General features: G+C 28.6%; 1 protein-coding gene across 2 annotated transcripts in view; it reads left to right on the top strand.

Moving 5' to 3' along the window:
* app (Palmitoyltransferase app) overlaps window positions 1-15,289 on the top strand; it is a 130,042-nt gene extending 114,753 nt beyond the window's left edge. For both annotated transcript variants that reach the window (XM_075376945.1, XM_075376946.1), the window contains exon 10: window positions 13,476-15,289. In XM_075376945.1, coding sequence (XP_075233060.1) covers window positions 13,476-13,485 — 10 coding nt within the window. In that variant the 3' untranslated portion in view covers window positions 13,486-15,289. The remainder of the gene's footprint in view (window positions 1-13,475) is intronic.
* The last annotated feature ends 10,450 nt before the right edge of the window (window positions 15,290-25,739 follow it).

A 25,739-nucleotide genomic window follows, 5' to 3' on the forward strand; every position in this document is an offset into this window, starting at 1 on the left:
ACATACCTAACTAATTTTGCATATATAAAGCAATCATATATATATGTTTAAGATTAGATGAAATTTAGATGAGAATCAGATATTTGTGGGATCCTGCATCTTCAGTTGGTATTTAATTCTATAATTACATTAAAATAAATTGTTTTATTTTCCTTTGTATTTTGAAATATGAACGTTAGTTTACATATTACAAAAATACAATATTTAACTATTACACCATTCCAGTACTAAACAGCAGAATTTGCATATTCGCCCATAACTTCAAAATGTATGAAATAGTAACATTTTCAACAAATTCACAAATTATATAAAAACAATTTTATTTTAATATAATTGTAGAATTAAATACCAACTGAAGGTACAGGATCACATGAAAATTTATTCTAGGAATTAATATATGTTTAATCTATTTACTTTGTTTTGCTAGTTTAAATTTTTTAACATTTAATTTTATTAGCACAGTGGTCAATATGTTAATGAATTATTTGAATTTCAAAATGTAGATATATATATATATATATATATATATATATATATATATATATATATATAGAGAGAGAGAGAGAGAGAGAGAGAGAGAGAGAGAGGGTTAAATATTATTTTTATTTCGGAGGTCTTGACTTACTGATATTCAAAAGTATGTTAAACTTATTGAAACAGGATCATTTCCTTAGTACATGTTGCATATGATGTTTCTTATTCTTGACAAAAATTATGCTAGTTTTGATCTGCATTTAATTTAGGTAGCCTACAACTTTTTTGTTAAACACAATTTAATATTAAGTATTAAGGCTAACATAGATGCTATTTAATGTAGATCAAAGTTTAAAAAAAATCTTGTTTAAAATTGTTTTCTGAATATTGGTATTATATTTTAAGCAGAAAACAAATAAGCCTATAATGGGCTATCATATGTTAATACTAATGCACCTATCAAAAAAAAGTTTAATAATTTTGAAATGAGAGGAAGTAGGATATAAAAATAATATCTGATGGTATGCTTCTTGATTGGTAATGGTTTTTTTTTTAAGTTTTCTTCAAATCCAGACACACCCAGTGTCAATTGCATAACTAAGAGTTTTATTTTATTCTTGAAAATTCCAAATTCTGATTATTAAGAAATTTTTACAAGAAGTTACCGTCATTTTGGATCTTCCCTAAGTTTCATCAGAAAAATTGTCAAGAATGCTTCATGTTTTGAGGGGTGTGCCTTACTACAGACACCATCAAATAACAGAATAGAACTCACCAATTAAAATGTATGTTTGAATCCATAGATCACCATCAGTTCTGATTATTATAATTTATTGAATTATTTACCATTACACAAATTTTGCTGAATAAATTCAATTCGTGTAATAGATTTTTTATTTCCTACTAATTAGAAGCAGTGTAAATTATGTTTCTTGTTATAAGAATGTATTAATTTTTTAATGCACAACAATCTATCTGCTTTTCTCGTGGCCAATCAAAAATGTCATGTAAAGTGTTTAAGGTGCAAGAGCCACTTGTCAGAGTTTTTTCCCTGAGATTAATGGTGTTTACTACATAGCCAGTCTATGGGCTGGCTGTATAGTAAACTCATTTGTGAATTATTATACAATTTGTGAAGTAGTGAAGGTGTCACTAGCAGAGCCAAAACTCTCTTGCATTTTTATTGAGCTTGGCATGCCGACATACAAGAGTGTGTTCGGCTTAGTGAAAAAGGCAAAAGGAATCCACTTGACTCTTAATTTTCCTTAGTAAGCCTGGTGTAGGATGTTTGTTGTTTTAGGGAAATAATTACATCAGATTTAGTAGTATTTGAACTTATTTCAGGTCAGCTACAAAGTAATGTAATTGAAGTTGAAATTTTTATCATAAACTGTTTATCACCAAAAGTACAGTATATAATAAACAATTCTTTACATCTACTAGCACGTTAAATGATCATTTATTCTAATATGATGCATAGATTTGTTGTGTACATACAAGGAAATAAAATAAATTTACAAAAGTAAAGTTTATAAAAAAAAAAAAAACACCTACATAAAATGATTTTGGTGTTTATTTAAATAAAATGTTTAAAAATAAGATCATTGATAAATATAACAACTTTACCAGAAGATTACAAATTATTTTGAACTCTAAATAGAATATTCTTTTTGTTAAGATATCCTAATACTATATTTTAAACTATATTTATTTTAGAAATGCATGCATACATTTAAAAATATTAACTGCAAATTATCCATTGTACTAGAAAATTAATTAATTATTGAACATTGTGGAGATGGATAGACACTGTGGGATGTACAAGAATAGCTATCATAGGGATAGTCCAAAGATGCACTCTTGTTTACCAAAATATGCAAGGACTCATAAGTACATCTCTCTTTCATTGTGTGTGAATCCTGCAACATCTTGTTAAGGCATTATAAGAATATAAATAGTATTATACTTTTCTTTCTTAGTTTATCACACCTGTCTTTTCAAACAGAATTTATTGAATGCGTGGAAGTATAAAAGAAATTTAAACAGAAATAAACAGCAAGCTGATACATTTATGTATATATGTGTGTGTGTGTGTGTGTGTGTTTTATGTATGTTTGTATATATGTATGTATATTCATAGTATGGGTGGGTGCAAGTGTGTATGAAATGTAGCTAGCTGGGACCCACTGCATGGTTCAGAGAAAATTGTTTTGATTTGTTTATTAATTGATTTATTTTGAAGAAATGTATTTACAGAATAATTATTTTATTTTGCTAATTTCTAAATCATGTAAGGAATTATATTACAGAAGTTATATACATAAGTTTGGGTTGCATAATTTATAATTCTTTTTCAGTTACATTCTGCATTCATTCTTTATCCTTCCTTATGAGTGAGCTTGTTTATAATATGGAATTGCCTATGCATTATAACTTACTCAGTTGTTTATTCGCTTAATTCCATTACCAATATTTATTTTGTAAAGATTTAATTTATTTTTATTTTTTTTATTCTTACTGCTATTCAGAATTTAGTTGACCACCATTATTATTTAACTACTTTGTAATCAGGTGAATTATCATCTACCATGAAAAATTATTTTTTGTAGCGGTTTTTTTTTATAGTCATTACAGTCATTTTCCGCATCCTATTTCTCCAAGCCTTTCTATCATAACTCGCTTTATGCAGCAAACCACACTTCTTCGTATTCTTCACCACATCAGACATCAGACTCCACATTCTCTGTGACCTTACTCTCTTCTATTTGATGGCTGCCATTCCCAAACATGACGAGGCAATCTATCTGAACCCATCTTGCGCATATGACCATACCATTAGCCGTCTAAACTCCTATATTCTCCATCAAAGATGATGTGACCTTCATAATTTCTACTCTATCCATCAGTGTAACTTGGCAACATCTTCTCCAGTACATAATCTCTACAGCCATCAATCTCCATCATTTCATGTAGCATACATAGCTCAGATCCTTACATCACATTGCTTACAACTAAAGTTTTGAAAATATTATGTTTATTTTTCATTAAGGTATGGTTATTTCACAAAACCGAATGCAACCTTCTTTCAGTTCCCATCCCCCTTTATAATCTTATTCACAATATCCTTAGTATTTCTTCCATCATATGTTAATATTATCTCAAGATATTTAAATTCATCAGAATGCTTCACAGTTCCTAACGATGTCTCTAAATCCTCTCCTTTTCCTCCAACCAGCATATATCTTGTCTTTTCTACATTATTTTCCAATCCCCATTTCCTGTATTCAGTAATTAAGCTCTCTATCATATAAAAAATATCATTCTTATCCTCTGCCAAAATAACCTGATCATTGGCAAACAATAAACTGTAAATATAGTTTTCCTCCATCAGAACTTCCATTTGACTACACTTACAAGTTCAATATTTCAGTGCCTTCTGCAAATAAATTTTAAATTGGGGAAATACAACAGCCCTGCTATAAACCCTTAGTGACAACGAAGTCATCAGGAAAATCTGCACTAACCTTTATCCTGCCTTTAGAACCCTGATAAAAAATGTTAACTGCATTTATATAAATTTCTGTTACTCCACAGTTTTTCATAGTTGTCCAAAGATACGTAATAGGAACACTATCCTAATACCCACCCATACAATCTACCCACCGAACTTGTCACACTGATACCTCTGTAATTTCTACAACCCAATTTATTATCTTATTTAAATATAGATGTTATATTTCCTAACTTCCACCAATGCACAATGTTGTCACCCTTAAGATAAGCAGTGAATAAATCAGCAATCGCTTCCAGCATCACTAGTAGAGCATTCTTAACTAACTTAATGGGTATCCCTCCAGGGCCCATTGATCTGTCGTTTTTCATACGAACACCGACACACTAATGGAACTAGAATCCATCATTTCTAGGGCATAATCTATCTCTCTAAATTTATCCCTTTCCTCTGACAGTAGCTGTTGGTAATATGTTTTCTATTCTTCAATGCTAATAGGTTCTCTTCTTAAATTTTGTCTGACATTTATTTTCATCATCATCCACATCTCTCTTGATCGAGAGCTTCCCAACAAAGCAGTTATTTTATTACATGTTCCTTCCCAAAAACCATTTTTTACCTTTTTGACTTCGTAGTTACATCTTCGATAAGTTTTTCTATCTTCAAGCTTCAAAGAGCAACCACTTTTAATAAGCACTCTTTTTTTTGTTGCACAAGCCTACCAATTCTTCAGACCACCATTTTAACTTTTTCTCCCAGTGGTTCTTTGGGGGCGCTATGAATAACGTACTTTATCTTTCCATACTGCTGCTCTGTATGACCCCGCTGGAAAAATCTCATTTTCTCTGCTAAGTGTAGCTTGTACAAGAAGACTGTAGAATTATCCCTCAAAGAATCCAGATTTTGCTTAATATCATCTTGCAAATTTTAAAAAATTCATCTTGAAAAAATTATTTTTATGCAGACTTCTTTGTTAGAAATTAACAAAAACCAGTTTTTATTTTTCTTTCAACTTTGGCAGACAACCAGTTTTGTTATGTCCTTCAAATGTTATTTATTTAATAATATTATATTTGCATTGATAAAGCAAATAAGATTTTATTATTATTATTATTCAAAAAAGATATGCCGTTACAGTTTTTTTTTAATGCACATAAACAAAATGCTAGTCTTTCAAAGTAAAACTTTCCAAAGATTTTTAATTGTCGAAAATTATCAATTTTTAGTACAAGTACATAATTTATTTACTTTTTAGCCATTTTATATTTAAAATAATGTAAAATTAAAGATTAGTAAGCTTTAAAATGATATGACTTCATGAAACTTGAATTTTTCAATTGAAGAAAAATGTTTTTCTCAAAAAATTGAGCATGAGCTGTTGTTACAAATAATGAATTTTATTCTCTTTTATGTTGTGTATGACATCATGATGGCTAATACATGTTTAGATGTGTTAAATCATCATTATATTTTCTTCTTTCTAAGATGACTTTTGTCATCTCAGTTTGTGAGATTGTGCATCAGTTTTTTGCTTGAATACTATAAAACTTTTAGGTATGGCTACATATTATTTGTAAATGACTGCTTTTGTTGTGGGTTGGTTTTATAGTTATTGTGTGTATCCTTATCGTGTGTCTTTTTTCTTTCCTTTTTACAATTATGAGATGATCCCGGTTTATTAATTCATAATAGTAATGTGAATATAACATAACATTAATGGTAGTTTCTTCTGTGTAAAAAAATTTCCTCAATTACAGAAAATTGGCATCTCATTTTAAGAATTCATAATTTGCTGCTTAAATCTGTTTTTAACGAAAAGAGGAAGACACTCACCAAAGATATCAACTCTAGCCATATCCCAACCACTATTGCTGTATGTACCCTACTGATCTGAACAGTTACTGTTTTTCTTCCAGGGAATAGTTTTTCCTCATAATTTTAAACATTTAGTTGATTAGAAATAGATCCTTCAGCTAAATAACCAGATATACTTCTGAAATTCATTGACATAAGACAAGAAGAAAGTAATTGACCGTGTTCAGTTAGGACATCAACATGATTTTCAATAGATGATTGTAAAAATAGAAGCAGAACAGTAAATTCATTAATTTCCAAAAATTTTAGTTTCCAGCAATCTTTTTTTTAAGTGGATACTCCACCTGTACTTATATCTGAAAAGTTCTGCAATAAATGCTAACTGCAAATAATGTATGTTGCTTAATAGTTGATGTATGAAATCATGTCAAATTTTTAATTTTTCCCTGCTTTTTAAAATTAATTATAGTTTTGTGAATGTATTCAAATGCAATCTTTTCTGTAAATCTTCCGCTATGGAAAAACCAAATATCATCCTCAGAACCCTTTCACGTACATTAAGTAATAATCAATAAAATGATGATTCCTCATCTTCCATAACCAGATTTGATTAATTTAATTTAAGTGTTTTAATTACTCTAGTTCTAATTATCATCTGTTTTTAATCATTTTTACCAGTTATTTTATAATGAATTAAAAATGTGCTTTATTTGAAATTGATGTTTTTGTTTGAAAGCTGCCATTTTGTTTTATAAATCCTAGAAGGTTGAAATTTCATAGAACAGTTTTAGAATTTTGGTTAAACGGTCTGTAAATTGTCAATTGAATCAATGAGAGAATGAATAAGTGATATAAATCAGAAGCATATACCTCTTTGTGGGACACACTCATCTGTTAAGTCTGTTTTATCAAAATATATTTAGCAGTTGTATGTGGTGCCATTAGTATATTATTTAATATGGAATTTTTTTTATTTATACAGTAATTAATAAAGGACCTGATTGATATTTGATGATCCTTTGTGCAGATTATAATATTGCTTCCATGTTACATCACAACCAATGTATAAATATAACTTAATTGATATTAAGGAGTGTATCTCTTATACATATAATTTAAATTATATATTATAATTCATTTTATCATATTATTGATTTTTATAAAATCAAGAAAATTCCAATATATTTTTACACCTTTATTAGTGCCATTTTAATTAGTATTTATAAAATCACAACAATACATTTATTTTCTAGTTGTATGATTGAAAGTCTTGCAGTGTTATTAAAAAAGAGTTTTATGTAATATTAATCAGATTTTTTACTGACATGACTGCTGTGACGGGTAGTTTTTATTGACATCAGACTCCATTGAACCTTGAAACAGCAACACGTACCATCTTAAATACATATTATTCAAAGAGATAAGCATTCATAGTTTTCCACCCACCTACCCTGATTTCAGTAATATCTCTTTCAAAAGTATTTACATAAAATCAAGTAACATTTATTTTTACATAGTTTTAAAAGGGTAACATATCTATAAATATAATTTTAATAATAAAAAATATTACATTTATTTGTTTTCGTCATCAATTATTTGGCTTATTAGAAAATCTGATTCTCACCTTAGCTAACAGTTTACAGCCTCTAACTTCCTCCTATGACTAAAATAATATAGAATACTTTAAGTAATATATGATTTGGCCTTTTTCTTTTTGTAAGATTCATTGACAAACGTTTCAATTGGTTTAAGAAATTTTTATTTTGTGCTCTTTTCAATCCACTAATTTTTGACATTCTGTTACACCATATTTTAAAAACCATCTTTTTTCTATTTCAGCTTAACATTTCTCTACCGTAGAATGTTATAGTTTATTCAAACATTGTTAAGATATTTTTATAAGTCTGATATTAGAACTAGAAGATTCCTTTTCTCCATTCTTTGTAATTTTTCTGATATTCAATAAAAAAAAGATATGAACATTTTATCTTTCATCTACGGTCAGTTTTTCTTTTAATATAACTTAGTTAACATAGCTTTGTAATTTGTATATGGAAGAAACATACAAATTTAATTTAATGATGTAAGCTACATGAGAGTTTACATCAGTCTACTCTTTTTTGTATTGTAGCTGGTATTTCTTTATTTTCTACTCATACTTTGGTTATTTATTCTTACTCAAATTTAAAATAATTCTTCTTTATATATATTTCTGCCCAATTTTTTAAATATACACACTTCCATGTGAATTTTATAATAGGTTTGTTTATTTTTTTTGGGTCTGCCCCACTACATTAATCTGAGACATGAAATTACCTCCAAGTGATCTTTCTTAAACCAGACCCAAGACTGTTCGGTCACCCAGTTCAATTTTTATTCTTTCCATTTGTTCTGTTTTTTGGTAAATTATCTTTTGCAATTTTTGTGATTAAGGGGATTGAACATACAGAGTAGAAATTCTCTGTAAAAAAAAATTAACACAAAACACTCTATACCAATCATGAATAAAAAAAAGCACATTTGGCATAACACCATCATGAAAAATTAAACTCTAATGTTGGTTGATAGTTAAATGTTTTACTCTGTTTTCATAAGTTACCAACGTAATGCAATTAAAATGTGTGATTATGTTTTAAAAATTATATCATTGTTACCAAATTAATAAATGAAAATAATCAACTTATATTAAAAAAAATTCTATTTAAATGATGGAACTAAAAAAACTCATTTGTATTTTATACATTAATTATATTTTAAACATGTTTGTATATATATATATATTTTTTTTAATATTCATTAATTAAATTAATATTATTACAGTTATATGATATTTCATAAGTTAATTACATTTATTGTTAGAATTAAATAAAACTTTTTAAAATATTCCATTTTTTTTAATAATTTATATCAATTTTATATTAAAATTAGATTTGTCTTATTTTTATTTATAGCTCTAGAATTTTGTTTATGCTTACCCATGCAAATATAAAATTGACTACAACTTTCACTGTCAATTACTTACATGAAGGCTATTTCAAAGTTGATTTATGATTGGCTGATGAAAAAATTAAACTTAAAAGATTTTATTAAATATATATATATATATATATATATATATCCTTCATTACTTCACAGTGTTGCCAACCGTATTTAGTCATTAATATACTTTGATAATTGCTTTTATAGATCTCATCAAAGCAGTCCTCTGTCAGAGTAGAGAGCTATTTATTAACATTTTCCATGAGCTTCCTTAGAGGTTTCAAAGTGCTGGGTGACTGGCCAGACTTTCATCTTGGTGAAGAGGGGAATACCAACCTAATCTAGGCATAGTGGAGACGGTTAAAATCGACCAAAATTGTTTAGGTAAAACCATTGTGTTTCCTACAAATTGGGGCTATGCATCATGTAGATGAACAACTCTTCATGAAGATTTCTTATTGTAGTTTTGTATTAACCTTAAAAGATTCTTTAGAATTTCATAGTAAACTTCTGATGTTATTGTAGTTCTACATTTCATAAATTTTGTCAACAAAATTTTTGTATGGTTCCAAACCACTCCCATTATTTTCAGTTCAGTAGTGCTTCAATTTTTTTTTTCACAAATTTGGCTAATTTCTTATCCATATTTTATAATTCTATCAAGATTTATCTCACCTTGTAGAATTCAAGGAATGCAAAGGCCGTATAAATTTCGCATCAGTTGGTTGTTTTTCTTAAATCAGAACTTATGAAAATCCAGTTTATGTGTGATCATTCTAAACATCTATGGAATTTATTTGAGAGTTCAGAAATTGTGAAAAATTCTTTTCATTAAGTACGATTCTTTCATTATACTATCACTCATGATGTTATTGTAACTACAACATAATTGTTTATGGATCTCGGCAGTCATATGTTTCTTCATGTAGAAAAAAATGATTGTAATGTCATATACCTCAAGTTAGCAGTAATGATAATGACAAGTTCAGTGTTTCATCAATTGCTAATGAAAAGAATTACCGATGAGTATATGACAAATTATAAATTGCTGATGATTACTGCACAGTACACTGTTTTTATGGCAACTGGTTTATTTCTAATTACTAGTTGGTAGTTAATTGTGGAATAATCCTTGTTTATATATTTAATAACTTTATTCATTAATTGTTTACACTTATTTTATATTTACAAAATTGTTTATTTTTTAAAATAATTTGATGAAAAATATCAGAATTCGATTCATTGTATGTACAGCTCTACTTCATTGTATTTCTGTACATAATTATTTTTATAATTTTTTGAGTATTTAATTGTTCTGTGTAAATGGAGTTAAATTTTATATCATGGATGAGCTCAATTCATATATATATATAAGTTTGTGTATTACATTGATTTTCTGAAAATGTTTATAATTTGGTTTTTGATTTACATATAAATATATTATTTTAATCAGAAACAAAGACATTTTTGTCTCTAATTCAGCAGTGAATTTAATTTGTTTATATAAATTATTTAATTCAATAAATATGAATAATTTAAACTTTAATATTTTGTAATTTAGTCAGTTAAAAATTAGTTGTCATTAACATAAATACCCAATTAATCAATATAATTAATTATTTAATACGTACCTGAAACTGATCTTAATAAATTGTTTTAATTTTATTAATAAATGTGTTAGATTGAATTTTCCATACTGTGAAAATAATGTATGTAATTTGTTGGTTTAAATTAATTTGTTAGTCTATATTTCACAGTCTTTGTTATGGTAGAGATGTAAATAAAGCATCTGAGATGCAAGCTTATTGTCATACGTGCTTTTTCTGAAGGTTTAACAGCCATTATTCAGCCAATCCTTGTAGTAAATGGATTGAAGGTGACATATGTGATTTCAGTGTGTTTGTGACATATGTAGGAATATCACTTAGATTTTAATGTGCTGTTGATATTCAACAGGATATTTGATTCTGTGAAGACAATGGAAAGCCACTATAATAAATGGTAGTGCTATTTTCAGAGATTGATTTTTATCTCGTATCAGGTCATGTACATTCCAAACATAATACGAGTACATACATGCATATTTACATAATTAAAATACTAAATAATAATTTTTAAAAAATGGTGTGTTCTATACTCTTTGCAAAATAATAATTTATTAAATATTTTTGATAAAAAAGTAATACTTTAAAAAGTGATTTCATTTATTCAGTTTCATAAATTTTGAATCTTAATCTTTATAACCTCTTTAGTTATTTTCCAGCTCTATAAAATTTTTTATTTAGTGTCTCCATGAAAATCACCAAGTTTACTTTCTTTTCCATTTCATCAGATATTTCCCTCTTTGTTTAGATATTCTTGGGTTCCTGCCATCTATTGCCTGTTACTTCTCTCAGTAATAGTTGTCTTTTCTTATTAGGAGAAATTATATGATAACACTTTGATTTCATAGTATAATATCATGCGTATAGTAGATTTCATAGGATAGTTATCTTTCCTGCTTCTCTAATTATTTTCTTTTTATTTATATCCCTAAATCTATTCTTTAACTAATCTTCCTTTGTATTTTTTTATTAATTTTAATTCTTAATTTTCAGTGAAGTTTTCTCCTTCATGTTTATTGTTTATATATATATATATATATAAATATGTGTGTTGATCCATAGTTGTAATATTAATTTCATTATCCAGCATTTTCTACAATTTTTTATCTTTCTATACATACTACATTCTAGCTAAGATCTATCTTGTTTGTAGGCAAGCTGCTGTGCTTCATTTTAGGCTACCTAAAATTTTATACATCATTGTATAAGTAAAGTTAAAAAGATAAAATTATAGAGTTAAAAAATAAAAATAAAAACAAAATGTATCAATAAAGGCAGCAGTCTTTCACTTCAAAACAGAATTTTTCCCTTTGCAAACTGACAAATATTTAAAAAAAATTTTATAACAAATTATTTTATTTTTAACAGATGTAAATTCACATTTTAACAAATAAATATGTGAACAAATAATTAATAGAATTATAAGATGAAAGTGGAAACAATAATATTTTTTAAATATTATACTTAAATTGTTAATTTATCTAAAAATATTAAGCATCTAATTTCATTATTTATACAGATGTGTCTTGTATAAGATTAAAAAAAAAAATATTTAGTGTCAGTTAAACTGTTCATTATAATTTGTTACATAAAAAATGTAACTATATACAGTTTATGTAAATTACTAATGAGATATAAAAAGTAATCTAGTGTTCAATGTATATTTATATTTATTTTGTTTATTTTTTTTTTAATGCCATTTAGTAATTTTCTGTGGAGTTTCTCCAAACCTTTACAGATTACCACTTACTAGTTCTATAAAATTATAGTTCAGTATCAGTCCTAACACTAATGAAATAATTTTGCAATAATAAATTTTATTTTTTAATAATTATGCCTATTAATATTTAGGAACTATAAAAAACAGTAAAAATGATTCTATATTAATAACTTTATTCATTATAAAGCTATTAATTATCTTTATAATTAAAAATGTTTGCTTTAACTAAAAATTACAAATTCATTGCAGAACTTATCCATTAATACTTTTGGAATAGCTTTTTCAATTTTCTTTACAATTAAGTCAGTGCAACTACAGTTGTGTTAATTGCACCTTTTTGATTGTGACATTTTCTTTCATTTTATGAAATTGAAATTTAATACATTTTTATCTTAGTAGATTTCATTTAAATTACATATTTCTTCTTGACTTTATTCTATACTCCATAATTTGGTTTGTAAATCACTTCGCTTTGTAGTGTATTTGATATTTTCTCATACTTTTTACATATTTAACCTAATTATGTATTTCTTCGTTTATCCTCTAGAGAAGTATTGACTAATAAACCTGCAGCTTATATGATGTGTCATACCTTCTCATTAATTATTATTTTCATTCTAGTGTTTGAGTTATTACGATTTTATATTATTAATTACAATACTGTGTATTTGTGTTAATTACAATATTATATTATTAACTATTGTTTGGTAGTATCTTTTTAAAAATGTGTAAATTACTTACAAACAATCATACAAAGTGGAGTTACAAAAAAACAAATATATTTACTGTTTAAATTAAAATAGAATAAATTAAAAATGTATTTTAACTGTAACATACACAGCAGTTATTTGATCAAATATCACAGTTTGTTGGTGTATAATTTCAATAAGGAGTATTAGAAAGTTTTTTTTTTTTAATTTATTGACAAATTTAATTAAATCAGATATTTTCTATACCAAATCATTGTCAAAAATATCCCTCAGAAAAAATTAATATTTTACGAAAGGCCAATCAATATTAATGCATCAATGTCAATTACAAAGTTACATTTTAAAATTGAACTAAATAAACTGCTAATTCAGTAACATGGTCAGAATTCATTAAAAAAGTATAAAGTAGAGGCTTGAAATATTATAAAAATGTGTAAACTAATAATTATTCAAAACTTGAAAACAGTATTGTGATTTGTATTTTCTGTTACTTTTATTTTTACATTTTATATAATGTGACATTTTTACAATTTGAACTTATAATAAAAAAATATATATTAATGTTTACTAATGTCTGGAATAGTACAATTTCATATATATATATATATATATATATATATTTTTTTTTTATTTATAGTGTAATTTTTCTTTTTGTATTTTAGAAGGAATTAGAAGGCAGATTAAGTAGGCATTTCAGCCATTTGGCCTATTATATAATCACTGGATATAGGATCCTCAAATTGGTCCACAAGCAGGGAAATATCACCAAGGATATATGGGCTATACAAGTCCTAGTATCCTTAAACCTAGCAGGGTCATATTTAAACCCACACAATCCAAAATGGGAGGAAAAAGGATCGAGGTTAAGGAAAAGCGGTAAGCAGTAATATTTAATGATTTACTTTTATAGCAACTACATTACATTATAGGAATGCTCCTCAATGCCTCCTCCAGCTGACAGATACTCATTCAACCTGTAATCCTGTGCAGATCACGGAATTTTTATCTGTATAGATCACTTTACTTTATTTTGCTAGCTAAAATATTTGCTACCCCAAAAATTAATTTTTTTCTATGAAATAAAGAGCCACCTAACAGGTTAACAGGTCTTTAAGAAACAACCTTATTCATCCTTGGAATTGCGTGGCATAAAAATTATCTATGCTAACTACATATCATTTAACCATTGGAGGTTTAAATTTAGCTACTTGTATTAGAGGGATATCTATAATGACAAATTAGTATCAAAAGTACTTATTAAAAGATTAATTTATTATTTATTCATATTTTATAATTTACTATTACAAATTAAATATTTTTAATGAACAGCAGATTAATTAAAATATCCGTTATTAATGTGTGACACATTGTTAATTAATTAACATGAATGTACTGTAACTTAAACCCTCTCCAGTAGGGTAGTATAAGCAGATAAGGTATACTGGGAGTGTATTGTGTATTTTATAATTTTATGATAATGTAAAGCAAAAAAAATCTGGATTGAAAAACAACAGAAAAATTCTTTGTTTCTGTATATTATTGTTGTGATTAGTAATTAAAAAATAAATATTTGCAATAAATGTGTTGTACGATAAGATCATAAAAAAAATAATGAAATTGCTTAAATTATTAATTATCTGTTTGTATTAGATATATTACAAAAATAATTTACTTTTAAATTATCTTAATAAAACAAAATTATTTGTAAAAAACAATATGCGTTGTAGATTTGACGTTGTTAATTACAACGGATTGATGATAGAAGCAATTTTTCTTTTTTTTTGTAAAAATAAAAAATAAAAACTAAAATGATTAATGTATCAAGTACGTTAGCATCCCAGTTTAAGATAATTAAAAAAATCTGATTTAATATTCGTTAAAATATTCTTTTTGATTTTCAGTAAATATTTTCTTTTACGTTATTTTATTTTAAGGTCATAAGGGTAAAATGATAATGTTAGATGTACCTGTAAGTTGCTTTTTTTATACATAAATAGATCATGTATATTATTCAGATAATGATATGTCGCAAAATGCTATACTAAATATGAAAAAAATTATTAATTTGTGTCACCCTTAGTAAATTATAACAGCTAATGTATAATTGACTTTTTTTTGTATATGTCTGAATGCCTTATTGCTAACAATAATAATAATAATATTAATAAATTATTTTATGTATATACTGTATTGTTATATTAACTAGAATGTATATAAATATATATTGTATAAATGTTTGTATAGTAAATGTGTTGTGTATACATGTTTGTTATTGTTGTGAAATTATTAATGTGTTAGTTTTATTATATATTTATATAACTATTATTTGTATATTTATATTATATATATATATACTATATTGAATTTATATATTATATATTTAGAATATAGGATTATTTTCAATAACTAAAATTGTATAATTGCTGTACAGGTACTCATTATAATAGTGAGATAAATATTTTTATTATTGAGTTGTAATATTATTATAGTGCATTTGTATATTTTTTTTAATTTTATTTTTTTATTTTTTATTCCTTTTTACTTTCTTTTTTCTTCCATCTTTCCACCTCCTGCAATTTAATAATTGTAACCAGTTGATTTGTTGATATTTCCTTTCAATTTACCTTTTTCTCATTTATTTTCTAAATGATTAATTTATTGCATATGCTGGAAGTTGTAATTGGAATTTTTTCAGCATATGAAAAATATCAATCCTGATTAGAATTAAACCTGGAATCTTTAGGATGAAAGGCTCCACCAAATTTGTCTTCTGATATGGTCATTAACAATAAAAAAGGCAAATGATTGTAGAAAAATTATTATTTATTCAATATCAATGAACTATTGTGCTACTTTTCAATGTAATCCCCGACTTTATTTGGGATATGTTCCTCTTTCTCTGATCTTTCTCATTCTAGGAGTGAAAATTTTTCACCTTGGTGTCTGAGCCTTTCGCGTACCGTATTCTGGACTTGCTCCAGAGTACGTATTCTGTATGCTGTAGGTGCCATGTAAAATCTCTTTATCATGAGCAGAAAAAAAAAGATAAATCTGATTGTGCAGATCATGGGGGATGTTGCAACACCTCCAAACTCAACTTTTGAATAGCTTCCCGAGTCTTTTTAACTGTATGGAGACTGTGTTATCGTACAGAAGAATTACTTTTGAGAGAGAAGCAGGATATCTCATCTTTATTGTGGGTATCTCTTTATTCTCTATCATGTTACAATAGTATTTGCTGTTGATTGTGCATTGTTCCTTTAAATAATTGCAATAAATTTTGTAATCCCAACACACCATTAGCATCACTTTACCAACTGACTGCATAGATTTTTAATTTCTTTCTGCAAGGTAAATTTTGTTATTTCCATTTCATACTTTGATGTATTGATTCTGATTCAAACTGAAGAATCCCGGTTTCATCATGAGTTAGATGATTTAAAAAAGTATTATTACCTTCCACTATAAACTGTTATTTAAGTTTCTACTAATATGAATTCAGTTGTCTTGTGTGATTTTTAGTCTACTGTCTCAGTACCCGCTTTGAACAAGTTTTGCAGTAACTTAGCTTATCATGGATGATGGAATGGGCAGTGCCAATTTTCACGTTATAAATTTCAGTGATTACATAAATCTTTATGCATCAGTCCCTGCGAATAAAGGTCATTAATATGATTTTTCAAAGCATCATCAAAACTTCTACTGGTCTTCCGCTTTGATGAAAATCAGTGACTTTGAGTTCTGCCCAATTTAAACTGTTCGATCTATTTATATAAACTTTAGATGGTTAATACACTTTTAATCATGTGCGAGTGAATTTCGGCCAGTTTTATGCATTCAAATAATGAAATTTTAACACAGCATGCTCTTCCACGCATTTAAAGCAAAGGCGATATTTTGAAATAAACAAAAGATATTATAACAACAGAAATTCTCTTCAGCAACTGATATTTTCTATGTCAGTGGTGTTAACTTGAAGATTAGATAGTTCCAGTTTCAGTTTATTCTTTTAAATAGCTTTTCTGTTGTTGCCGTTTGTCTCTTTAATTATTAAATAACTTGTACTTTTATATATCAACCTTGCACTAAGTACCTAACTGTATATTTGACGCTACGGTGACCACTTGTTAATATATATGTGGATAACTGCATAATGTTTAGCTGTGACCCATTATTTAAATTTGTTTTGGAAGGGCAAAAACGCGTTCGCGTTATTATATGTCCGGAAAAAATATTATGCAATATTACAAAAGAAAACATATTTCAATATTTATTAAATAGCCGAATATAGATACATGACCTTAAGAAACAACAATGTATTCGATAGCATCGTTGTATTGTTTCCTAGAATATCTTGGTTGTTAGCTTGTAATTTAAATTTACAACGCAGTGCCACAAAACATACACAGTCCACAAGGTGTGGTGTATCATTAGTTGGCAGTCGCAGCAGCCGAACACAAACAGGTGCATCGGTCTGATTTATTGGGTATCCATTAAGATTATTATGCCCTATTCGTAAATGCCAAATAAAAACCTTCTCTTTACAGTTATAATGGATTGAAGAACTCAATGTCAGCACAGTATCCTTGATGTATCGGAGTTTATTATCTGCTGTAGTAGTTGATCCACCTCGCCACCTTCCTCGAAGAGTGTGTTTAATAGAATTAATAAAATCGGTAGTAGTAATACGAGTGGTGAGAGATGATTGGCTACTCCACATGGTTAGGGACCCAACAGAAACTTGTTTGTTATGACCATTCAACTCAGCAATTCCTTTATAAATTTTGTGACGATAGAATGTTTAAAATACAAATCTTTTAAAGCTTGAACTGCACTATATGAATCGCAACAAATTAGGATGTGACGGTATTTTGGGGTAATGATATTCAAAGTCTTATTGATGGCATACAGTTCAGCCATTGTAGACACTTGTAATACCAGGTAGACCAAACATATAGGTTCTGTTGTTTACAACAAAAGTGCATCAATGGTATCATTGTGTTTCGACCCATCTATGTCTTTATACTATTGTGTCTGGGTTTGTCTTTGATACAGATTGGTAAAACATTTGTTGAAAGACAATAGGAGGTTTTTTTTTAATTATGTATGGCAAGATCATAATTAAAATTTATCAGGTTGAGTCTCCATGGATGTTATGAGTAGAGATTGGTTGGGAAAATAGAAGATGTGTCAAAATTTAAAAGGTACAGTAAACACCGGTCCTGAACACCCATTGGTGCTGTATAAAATGGATGCTTTCCATACTGTTGTAAATGAGGATTTGCAAGGACTACTTTAAAAATTGGATGATTTGGTTTTCCTTTGAGACAGGCAGAGTAAGATGTTAGCCGCCGGTACCATCTATCTCAAAGTGATTGCTCACTGCAATCAACATGTATGTTTGCATTGTTACCAGACCTCTAAGTTTCCAATAATTTTTCAGTTATGGGAAAATATTACGAGGTGTGGCTGTTGAGTAACGAGACTAATGCTGTAAAATATTTTATTTTAAATTTATACATATTTAGTTATTATCCTCTTCAATATACACCCCTCCTCTATCTCTACAACTCTCCATGCGAATTTTACATTGTTCAAAACAATGCTGGAAGTCTTCTTCTGTGAGATCTTTCATGACCCTTGATGCTTTTTCTTTCATAGCTTCAACAGTCTGAAATCTTGTTCATTTTAATGAAGATTTGACCTTTGGGAACAGATAAAAGTTACATTATGGGAGGTCAGGAAGAAGAACACAGGTGTTCTTGGCTAGAAACGTCTTAACAGACACTGCAGTACGAACCAGTACGTTGGCGTTGTCCTATTCAGCGGCGGATCCAGAAGCTTCATAAGGGGGGAGGGGCTATTATATTTAAAACTAAAAAAAACACATGGCCTAATATCAAGGAACACAACTATTTTTAATAAATTTAACTAAACTATTTTATTCATAAATACAATACATAAAATTAGTATAAATATAATTTTAAATGAATATAAAGAAATGTAGTATATGTATAAATATTTTGTACAGAGAAAATTACAATTCAAATTCTATGCGTCGATTTCCAGTATTCGAGAAACGGTCGATTACATTTTCCACGCTTGTTTTTACATCATGATGAATATTCATAAGAATCAAGCCAACTAATCGATCTTCAGTCATAGTTGACCTCAACCACGATTTTATGCATCTCGAAGTAGAGAATGTTCTCTCACCAGTCGCCACACTTATAGTTAATGTGGCTAGAATTTTGAGTAAAACATGAATTGCTGGAAAAACTACTATGTCGCAAAATTGTAATAATTTTATACTACAGTTGTAAGAAACATCATATTTCTCTTCGACGCTTTTCCGCGAATTTGTGGATAGTGCTGCAGACTACATGTTCGATGATTACAATCTAATACATATAAATTTGGTCTTTAAATATATTTTATCGAAAATTAAAATCATTCCTATATTTGTAATTTAGTGATATGTTCGATTTTATTTATAAACATAAAAATCATGTAAACATATATAAATTTTGTTATATTCTAAAATTCCGTGTAAAATATATTAGAATATTAAACAATTTTATAAGTTATTTTTTAACAATATTCAATTAATATTTTTTATATAATTTGATACTATTGTATAAACATTAAAATTCCTTCAATAATCTTTCTTCAAACAGTACATAGACAAAAAAACATTAAAAATAAATTCAAAAAACTTCTTTATCTGCCAAAAAGTAGCCAAATAGGCAGTTTATTACAATAGTTATTACGTATACATTCATTTCGGGGTTAGATATACGAAAAAAAACAATATCACTGGAGGTTTTTTTAAGTGTAATAATGGCTTATTTGCTTTATAATTTCGAGAAATTTTGGTACCCATAAAATTACGTAAGGTTTTTTCAAAGTTTTATGTTGAAAGATTTGATTTTTTTTTTAAAGAAAAATTGTAACAAAATTTAAAATTCTCAAAAAATCTTTTTTTCAAAAATTGTTTGGGATCGAAATTTCTTAGAATAACAAAGAAAATAGCCGTCACTCATTGAAAATGCTTGCGTGGTTTTCTGAGTGTCCATATTTTTGACCTTTAAATAAAAACCTGAAAAATTGATAAGATAAGTCCCAGTCATGTCTTCTTTCTAATGCGTTTTGGCAAAGTTGATTTTTAACACTGTCAAAGCTTCTTTTTTGAAGAATCAGTAGTATATTCAACCATATTATCTTCTAATTTCATAACTCTAGGCTTTAACAGGATCTAAAAAATTGTTTTTAAAATAGATCATGGTTGGGTTGTTTGAGAGGGGGGTGATCGCCCCCGTCGCCCCTTCCCATTGATCCGCCGCTGATCCTGATGAAGAACCCACGACGTTCTTCCACAATTCGGGTCGTCTTTTTCTTATTTTTTCACGGAGTTGAGCAAGAACCTTAAATAAAAACAAAAATAGTTAACCGACGGTCAGGTCAGATCAGAATATAAACTTTTTCAATATTTTTATCAGTTTTTGGCGTGGAAGGGCGACCCGGCCGAACATCACCTTCAACGTTTTCTCGGCCATTTTGGAAGCATTTAAACTACTCAAAAACCCGCGCACATGATAAACATTCATTGCCATATACTTTTTGTAATAAAAGATAAGTTTCAGTAGCGATTTTTCCACGTTTCATATGAAATCTCACGACAATTCTTTGCTGTAATAAAACACTTAAAATTTTTTCAGCAAAACAAAAAAGCAGATGTTATCCAAACGAAGGCCACGACCATACTAATACGGGATTGTCTACAGACTGGAGTGCAACAATCGAAAGAGAAGGTTTCCCGCTAAACAGCTGTGGGTCGTACGAATTTGGCGCACGCGCAGTTCTTCTGTAGCAGCATTAGTCTCGTTATTTAATAGCCACACGTCGTATACAGGAAAAAATGTGATAAGCCAATTTTTAATAACTAAATTATTACGAAGTTCCACTCAGATAAATTCTTTAAAATATTACAGCAGTGTTTTGTCATCCTCTGTTCGTATAAAGTGTAGCTCTAATTCAGTAGGATCGTTTAACTGCACTTACCACGAGAACGATTTACTGGTTAAAAATATTTAATAATTTAATTTTTAATATCAAATTTTTTCGGTGTATTCATTTGTATGATATATTAAAAAAAATTACATTATAGGTAGACGTAATATTGCTAAACAAACGCCTTGGTAGAATTTGCCGTAATAATAAAAATATTTACTTTCGTATCACAAAATTTCTAGTTATTTTGTTTGATGACAAAGTTGGATAATCAAATTGATTTAGTTTGCAATTAAATCATTCCGTATTGTTTTGTTTTGAATAGCCTTAATAAATGCCTAATCTTGATATCATTAAATCCGTGTATTTCAAATTTAATATCGGAGTTTAAAAACTACGTAATATTTCTCAAGTTTCACGTACATTGATTAATTATCAAACGCTTCCATATTGTTTACACCTGTTAAAAGCTCTGCAGCCTACAAATTATGGTTTGCGTGCTAGCTTTGTAGATGAAATGATGCACCGTGACGATTTTCTTTTCTTTCTTTATCGTGTCGTATTAAGTGACGAATCAACATTCCTTATTAATGGAAAAATAAACATTCATAATGTGCATAACTGGGGATCAGAAAATCTTCACGAAATATTACAGTATGGTCGATACTCCCCAAAACAATGCTTTTTGTGCTTATCCTGACGACAAGTTACGGACTGTCTTTTTTCGCGGATGCAAGTGTATCTGGAATGAACTACCTTGATATGCTACAACTATAGCTCTTTCCTTAACGAACCATAAAACTTTATTTGACAAAGAGATGGTGCATCTCCTCACTGGAATAACTCTATACTTGATTGGTTGAATGAAATTCTGTCCGACCGCTGTATCGGTCGTCGGGGACCAGATGACAGGTCTTGTTTGCCATGGCCTCCACGTTCGCCAGAACGTGGGAAAACCCCGTGGGAGTTTTTTCTTTGGTGGTTTATAAAGGATCAAGTAAATGTGCCAACGTTACCATGAGGCACAGGATTGAAGCAGCTGCCGCATCAGTTACTTCAGAGTTGCTGATTAAAGTATGGGATGAACTCTCCTATCGGCTGGATGTGTGCCGCGTGACAAATGATGCTCACATTGAACAGGTACAGAAAAACCCGGTTTGAGTTGTTCTTTCATTTCATGTATAATTTATCAATATAAGTAAAACTTAATAATAAATATTACATAACTTTAAAACCGAGATATTCGTTTTAAAACACCCGGTATTTATTATGACTTTATATTCCTGTCTGAAATATAAGATCATCTGTTGGAACTCCTTAAAAAGGTCATAACAACTTTTCAAGAATCAAAAATGGGCTTTCAGATAATTTTTTGGCGTCCGTAAATTTGAATAATGTAATTTGGATGAAAAAAGTATATGTCTTTCCATTCTCTTTGTAAACTGCTGTGTATTAACCCAACTTCAATTGCCAATGATTAATTTCAAAAGGTTTCTTTACATTTATTTAGCGTATGGCACCAAAACACAACACCAATTACAATCAAAAATTACAGACAAAGAATTAACAAATTAATATAAGCTACTGATTCTGGAGTCGCCATCAGGAAATCTTCAGGATTTCCTTCATAAACTGTCCTAGGGCAAACTTCTGTGATGTGTTTAACAGTTTGATTTTTACCACACTCACAAAGGGGCATCGGTGTTTTACCCCATTCATAAAGGACAGGAAATAGGCGCACCTACCATGCTGAGTTCGTATTCTGTTTAGCGTTGACCATGTCTTACGAGGCAAGTCAAAACCCGACGGCCTTAGAGTAATGCCTATTTTTCAAAATAGGCATTGATAAAATTGTAGTAAACAGTTGAATTTTAAGGAGATTCTATTCTTAATGTATATGTAGTAAGAGACCGCTATCCATCTAGACGGCATTCGATATCGAAGACAGTAATTTTGATTAAGATTTCTTTCCTTCATTTTAAATTCCATGTCAGATTTGAATGAAAATATTATTTTAGTATAAAATAATAGAATATAATAAATTAGGAAAAAGTTATGAAGTTTTTTCCAGTAATCTAAAAGAAAAATTATTATAATTATCTCATTATACAGTCAATAAAATTTCAATCCGTGACTATTGACGCAGAACATTGTCCTACTTTTCATTACAAAAACAAAACCATCTGTTCCACAATACTTTTTAGAAAATGATACGCTATGATGTTTAATGAGCAGTAAATATTATAGAAATTATCATTCATAGTTGTGACGAAGAATGAGATTGAACCACCTGTCCGTCGGCGTTCGGAATCGAAAGTCTTGTTTTGTAGTTTTAAATTTAATTACTTAATTCCAAAATTAAATTGCATGAAAACAGATTGGAATTAAAAATGAAATAACATTTTGAAAATTTTTCAGCAACTAAAAAAAAAACAACTTCATAAATTTGACTATCTTTTTAAACTGTTAATCTTAACTTATTGGCAAAAAATAATAAATGTTATCCGCTAAATTTACTGATGTTCAACTGACCAATAGAATTTTAAGAATTAATTATTTATTAATGTTAATAATACGAACTAACTCTAACTAGCCAACTGGCATTCGGAAATTATACCTTTCTTTTTCCTGTTTAGCCTCCGGTAATTACCTTTCAAATAATACTTCAGAGGATGATATGTATGCGGTGTAAATGAAATGTAGTCTTGTACGGTCTCAGTTCGATCATTCCTGAGATGTGTGGTTAATTGAAACCCAACCACCAAAGAACACTGATATCCACGATCTAGTATTCAAATTGTGTAAACATAACTGACTTTACTAGGACTTGAACACTGGAACTTTCAACTTTCAAATCAGCTGATTTGGGAAGACATGTTCACCACTAGACGAACCCGGTGGGTTCAGAAATTATACATAATAATAGTGTATCGAACGATCATTGTTAGATTTTCATTATTTTTTTCTTTATTTTCCGAATTCTATATTCCTTAGTTTTTAAGCAGTGATAAATTTGGAAGGAAACATGTTTGGAATGGAAAGTCAAAGAATGCGGCCAATCAGAAAATTAGTAGAAATATTTTTCTGTGATTTCGTTGAAAGAGATATGAAAGAGAAACAATGAAAGAGATATTTTTATGGTACATTAACTTCTGACTTCAGTTACTTATTCGTACAATTTTATCTTAATTCAATCGGGAAAACCAAGATTTTATTTTAATGAGATGATGGGTACCGACTGCTTTGGTCATTTTGCTCAATGGAATTGAGGAGCGTACGAAAAATTACATGCCTGACCGGGATTCAAACCCAGGACCTCTTGATGAAAGGCAGAGATGCTGCCATTCTATCACGGAGATCGACAAGATTTTGGAATTGGTAGTTGATGATACAATTTAGTAAAATAATGGAATTTTAACTTAATTTCTGCCCATTTGATGTAGATGAAGAATTAGTTAACAGTAACCACCCTTTGAAAACTGTTTACTATATACATAGTTTCTTTTTAATTGAAATATTAAATCTGACATGAAATTTTTGTTTTGTACAAAAAGTAACAGATTGCTAAGAATTAGTAATAATTTTTACTTTCCCATCTCTAGCGCTATAGCAGTCTGTAGAAGGGAAAGCATTGTAATTGGTCAATTTGGGCATATTTGATTTTCACCGGATCTTCTGTTTTGAGGCATATCCCTCTGTAATTCTGGCAATTACTTCAATCCCCATTTTGAAAATTGTGATCACTTCCAATCTTTTGGCACTGTATGATTATGCCAGCATAAATGAAAAAGATAAAACAATATGCAAGTCAAGTCAAAACCCCGCTGTATTTCAAAAGTTCACAATTTATATTATCTAAATCCGTAGCTTTACAGTTCTTTAAAGGGAGCAAAGAAAGTTTCACTTCTTCATAGAAAATATCATCCTGATTTCAGTTTTTGCAGATGATACCTTGATTTCTAGAATATTGTTTAAAGTAGCAAAGCTTCTCATTGTGTTCCATTTAGTTTTCTTCATTATAACATTACAACCTCACTCTATTCCTTAGAGTAGGATTTAATGTTCTCATCACGTTTAGGCAAGACTTGGTCAACATTCATATTCATCAGCAAATTTACCCTATATGTTTTCTGCTGCGGGTGAACAGTCTTTCCAACTTCTTTCTTTGATCTCTTATTGAGATTCACTGTAGATACCAACAGGTAATAGACATTTCCCCTGTATACCCTAATATCATCAATTTGTTCTTTTAGACGATCATTCTTTAAGAGTTACAACGGTTTGCACCAGCTTGGATAGATTCAGGGGTGATGACATACAGACGGAGTTGGGGATTTTAGCATGAATGATCTTGATGGAAAAGAAGAAATTGAACAAATTTATTAGATTCATAAATATCAATTGTTAAAAAAAAATGATATTTTATATTTGATTCCTCACATTCCACTTGCTTTATTTTGTGCATTGTTATTAGGAATGACTAAAAAAAATTATACTTTATTAAAAAAAAATATATATATAGGTACCTTGATTCCTTTTGCCCAATGAGGTTGAAAATCAGTCTGAAGTTAGGTTATTTAAGACAAATATCAATATCAAATTTCAACTTTTTTGGTCAGCTTGTTTTCAAGACATGTGGAAAAGACTGTTTAAAAATAATGTTGAATAAACCATTTGATCGACTTAAAACTTTTGAATTTTTAATAACTCATTAAGTTCTTTCATTGTACTAAAAATAAATTTTCTACAGTCACTATACAATAACCAAAAATTTTAAATGGCAAAAACTTCCACTTTTATTTTCTTTTAATTAATTCTAATTTTGTCCAGAATTTAATGATCCGTACATAGAGACTTTTTTTTAGCAATTTTTGAAGGATTTATGTTGAACCGGTCTGGAAATAGTCAAATTACAA

This window comes from Lycorma delicatula, chromosome 10 (genome assembly GCF_047948215.1).
Source record: "Lycorma delicatula isolate Av1 chromosome 10, ASM4794821v1, whole genome shotgun sequence".
Classification (NCBI taxonomy): Eukaryota; Metazoa; Arthropoda; class Insecta; order Hemiptera; family Fulgoridae; genus Lycorma; species Lycorma delicatula.